This window comes from Plodia interpunctella, chromosome 29 (assembly GCF_027563975.2).
Source record: "Plodia interpunctella isolate USDA-ARS_2022_Savannah chromosome 29, ilPloInte3.2, whole genome shotgun sequence".
NCBI lineage: Eukaryota > Metazoa > Arthropoda > Insecta > Lepidoptera > Pyralidae > Plodia > Plodia interpunctella.
This window is the reverse complement of record NC_071322.1, coordinates 1,210,572-1,215,770: the sequence shown is the minus strand read 5'-3', so window position 1 is coordinate 1,215,770 and position 5,199 is coordinate 1,210,572. Positions and strand designations below refer to the sequence as shown.

The 5,199-nt window shown below is 34.7% G+C and overlaps 1 protein-coding gene across 1 annotated transcript; it reads right to left on the bottom strand.

Moving 5' to 3' along the window:
• Positions 1–1,344: 1,344 nt before the first annotated feature.
• LOC128682230 (uncharacterized) lies at positions 1,345–5,132 on the bottom strand. The gene is made up of 3 exons (XM_053766843.2): positions 4,810–5,132; positions 4,480–4,602; positions 1,345–4,290 (listed from the first exon to the last, which is right to left on the bottom strand). Exons 1-3 carry the CDS (start codon positions 4,951–4,953, stop codon positions 3,208–3,210), a joined length of 1,350 nt encoding a protein of 449 aa, XP_053622818.1. The 5' UTR covers positions 4,954–5,132; the 3' UTR covers positions 1,345–3,207.
• Between the last annotated feature and the right edge of the window lie 67 nt (positions 5,133–5,199).

The window sequence follows — 5,199 nt, the reverse complement described above, 5'->3', positions numbered from 1 at the left end:
ATAACTTTTGAGACCGTTGTGAAGTTTGGTGCGCTGCGCAGTGAAGAAAATCAATAGAAACCGCGTTCCATTACGTCGTTTCTGCTAACATGTTTTTGGTAGGGGCTTCCGTATTTTATTTCCTTGTTCAAAACAAAGTAAATATTACTGTTTTTGATAAAATTATTAGAATTTCCACCAAATGTAATACGGCCATTTATTATTCTTTGTAGTTCTTAGTAATTACGTTCGTGCTGTTCACCCACACCAACCCATATTGAAATAACGTCATTTCGCTTATTCTTGTCAATTAAATTAAGACATAAGGACAACTATATATAACGGCCTTCTAAATCCAACAAGGTCTTGTAATTCGTTACGCAATATTGATCATAGGAATCGATAAGAAGGTTCTAGGTCTTCGTATGATTAGTCATATAACACTAGATGTTCCCTAGGACTAGGAAATTTGAAATGGTCGTGTTTTTTAACCATTACGAACTTGATATTCCAAATTAAAATTAAAAAATAATGTGACACAGAGGACCCAGAGTCACACAGACACATTACGGACACTCTCTATCCCCTCACAGTTACCGGCTATGTTCAAGAGTGCGTTGAGCTATCTGCACAAGCCGCCCCATACTTTTTAGAACGCATTGTTATTATGCATACTGTTATAAATATATGTTACAAAATGTTGCCCGGGACTTCGTTCCCTAAAAAATATAGCCTATAGCAATCTTGGATAATGTACTTACTTATCTAATAGAGAAATAATTTTTGAAATCAGTTTCGAATATTAGTTTCGGAGATTACCAGTCTCAAACATACAGACTCACAAAAGCTTACCTCTTTATAATAATAGTACAGATTAACGAGACATTTGTTTTAGGTTCTGTCCTCACTGGCTGGTTCGCAGAGCGTTTAGCTACATACCGCTGCGGCCGCGCGGTCATTACAATCCGTCAATTTTCTTAAGGAAGGAATCATTTCCAAAATAAATCATTCATAAAATTGACATTACTATAGCACAGAGTAATTAATGTAAAGTCATATAGTAAAACTCATTCTTGTCTTTGTTAAAATTCTAAAAAAACTCTAGTTTGATTCGAGTCCGGACCGTTCATAGATCAAAATAAAGTATTTTTAAATATAAATCGAATTCAGTGTGATAGCATCATTTTATACTTTTTTTTGTTAAAGGGGAACCTGATGAACAGATGAATTCACGAGGATCCCCTGGGGGATCGAGTTAGGGGATCCTGGTGGACTAAACGAAAGTTCTCCACGTGGGTGAAGCACGGGGACTTCTAAGGTCCCGTGCTCCAATTGGCACAGTCAAGTAAATAAAAAAATACATAATTTAACAAATATTGAATCAATACGATTTATTCAGAATTATTATAAGTAATACATACATTATGTAGAGATTATCCGACCTTTGTAAAATGTACTTTCGTTTTAAAAGTTCTATTTATTTTATTTATTAGGAATAACAAACAGCAACAGTAAATATAACATATTATAAACAAACTATTAAAACAAGGGCGATAAAAAAAAGTATAATTTATGTTTTTTTATGTTATTTATTTTCACTGTTACTCCTACAACTATATACATATTACAACATATATAAATATGAACTTCAAATTTTGTATATTGCTTAATTTCTCTCAATGTATATTTTAATGCTACGAATAAATTAATTATCTCATGAATAATATAAACGCGCAAGTTTGTGAATGTTTGTTACATGTTCACACTCAAACGGGTGGACAATTTTTTATGAAATTTGGTATGGAGGTAGCTATCTTGGATTAACACATAGGGTACACATTTTATATAGAAAATACGCGATTCCCGAAGGATTTGGTCAAAAAGTCTGATACTCATTGGCGCTTTACGAAATAGATGGCATAAAATTGAAAATATATTTTCCCGCGCTGTTTATCATTCGTTGTAATTACAATTCAGCTAGTATTGCTATAATACGACCAAAAATCTTTGGTCGCAAGGATACTTCGATTTTTTTATAATGAACCACTCTATATTATCTATTATATATATATATCTCTATACTAGCAGTAACCTGGGGCATCGCTCCCGTGGGAATTTCCGGAGAAAAAGAACCCTATATGTTATACCAGTTTATATTCTACCCGTGTTCCAAAATTCTTAACGATCAGTCTAGTAGATTTTGCGTGAAAGACTAACAAACATACACACATGCATCCTCACAAACTTTCACATTTATAATATTAGCAGGATTAAAAGTTATTTATAAGGCAATTTTATATTTCACTCCCATAGGAAATTATATTAGTTATATATTTAATAACTAGATGTTGCCCGGGACTTCGCTCTAATGGTAATGGTAAGTATCTTTCTAATGGTGAAAGAATTTTTGAAATCGGTTCGGTAGTTTCGGAGATTACCCGCCTCAAACATACAAAATCACAAAGTCACAAAATCACAAACGCTTACCTCTTTATAATAATAGTATAGATAATATAAATGAGGTGTGTTTATTTGTCCTTTGTTTACGACAGAATGGAGCAATGCAAAAAATGACACTAGTTCATTGCTCATTATGAGGATAGTGAGATTATTTACATAAAATATGGTGGAAAGCGACATAGGATAATTTTCTCACGCGGGTGAAGGTGCGGCCAAGAATCTTATACGCATATTTTTACACTACACATCTAATGCCAGCGATCCACTATCAGCGAATAGTTTGCCAAAATTTGGCTAGTTCGATGTACATTGCCGGTTTACTTGCGGTAAATAAAAGATCTCGTCTTTACAGTCGTATTCCTCATGGCTGAGGGTTGCGGTCACAAATCTCTTGGTAATATTAATGGAAAATTGCCTTCTCCATTTAACAATGAATATTTCTGAAAATAATACAGAACAAATTCCAGTTGTCTTACTATTAGATAGCCCTAATTATATGTATAGATCTATTTTACGGAAAAACCTTTTACAAAAAACCAGGTGAGTATAGACACATACAGGATTCCTCGCAAAGTTCTCCTTCTCCGAAAGCTAATCTATGAAAATTACATGAGTCAGTTTGGTATACAATCTCATGTGGCACGAGTGTGATTCGAACCTGGGACCTTTTGATCACCGCTTCACAAAAATGTCTCAATACCAACTATGTAACATTCGTCGATAGTGTGTAACCGGCATAAGAGAATTTTACAAAAATTGCTGCCAACATCACAAACTGTTCTTGTCAAAGTCTCCATCGAAATAAGTTTGTGTTTCAGTTGAGCAGCTCAGTAAAACATCAGACTTTACCATAAGCCTCTCCGCTGTTTGAGTCTCGGTGGACTTCGACATAGCATCACACAATTTGAACAGTTTTGGCGAGTCTAGGCAGCAACAAGTCTGTGTCTCCTTTATAGTCAGGTCCAGGTAGCTACTGTCAGTAATAGTCTCTTTGTGTGAACGTCCAAAATCTACAGGCAGAGTTTGAGTGTGTATATCAGATAAAGACACAGTTTCAGAGAAAAATATTGAATCGTCCTCACTTGTAACAGATTTTAATGATAGCAAATCTTCGAATACCGTTTGCGTCGATATTTCATCTTTTTTCGTATCGTAATTGTCATTTTTCCAAAATATCACGTCGTTCTTCAAACTGTCCTCCAATGTGGATGTTTGCGTGGCGGACGTTCGCTTTGGACTGTCGCAAAATAGTTCGTTCAATTTCTGATCGTCAGTCTTTTGTTTTTTATTTTCAAAATTCGAATTTATTTTTCTTTTCAATGCTCTGCTCTCCTTATATTGTTTATGGACATCTGGGTGACGTCTCATTAAATGCACAATCAATTGCTCATGTGCTTTGTAATATTTATCACATATTTGACACGAATATACAATGTTACATGTATTCAAATGTTTGTAAAATTTTGCCGTATTGATAAAACTCTGGTTGCACTTCTCACACTTGATGTCTTTGCTTCTGTGGACTTTATTGTAATGTTGGTTGAGATATTTCCTCTCAGTGAAGTATTTTGTCTCATTGCTAACGTGATAGTGGCAGTTCGGATAAGAGCAATAGTATTGTAGATCGATGAACATTTTTTTGTCAACGTGATGTGTTTTTAATAAATGGTAGAACAGGTCTTTTTTCTTCTGAAACTTTTCGCGGCAGTAAGGGCAGTCGAGGTATACTTTCGCCTCTATGTTAGGGGCTGTGATCATAAACACCAACTTTTTATTGTATTTCACACAGACTGCTGTGTTCACTTTCGTTACATTTCCATGTTGGACTGGCTCTTGTGACGCTTCTTCAGACTGAAACATACAATAAATAAATTTATAGACTATAACAAAACACCTATGTCCTATATACATATACTAAGTTTTTTAAATTAAAGGCTTATGGCTTTTTTATTAATCATATAACTTGTTGTTCAAAAAAGTTTGAGAACTGCTAAGCTAGGTAATAACCTTGTTTATAGTATGCCTCAATAAATTAATTACCTGTAATTTATTCTTTAGCAAAACATTAGATCTTTGGCATTGTTCTCTGAACCTCTTGCAGGATGCCAGGGTCTCCTCGCAAGTGTTACACAGCAGCTGAGACAGACCATCCAGGTTCGACACCTAAAGTAATGGAAAGATATAAACAAATTAAAAAATTTATATACAAGCTTTGCCGTTCGTCATGGCACAAAAGTCTGGTGTTCAGTAAACCAGTGAGGAGTTACCTCGTTTTGAGCCGATCGTTCTTGGCCATCTGTACTAAATCCACTCTGTATTGATCTCAGATTTTTTTCTGTCTGTGCCACTCTATTACCCAAAAACACTCACCTCAACATCGGTGTATTTACAAAACTCTTCAACAAAGCCCCATTCGATTATATTTTTCATTTCCCCGGAGTCAGCCAAGCAACCTCGGCACATAAGCGAGAATTCGCTCACGGGCTTGGCCAGTTCTGTGTATGGAGCGCTCATCTTGGCGATTATTTATTATATAGGTACAATGGATTGAATACAATAATCAGTGTAATAAAGTAGAAAATACAGTCATTACACTATTTTTTTTTTTCAACTTCAATACATGTGATCGATCAACTTATTTTTGTTTTTCTGCTACAAACTATAGGTAGGTTAGGCCTATTGTTTTTATACCTAATTATTCTTTGATTTTGACGTTGACATATGTCATGTTTTTCACTATTATGATGAATGTTATGATGG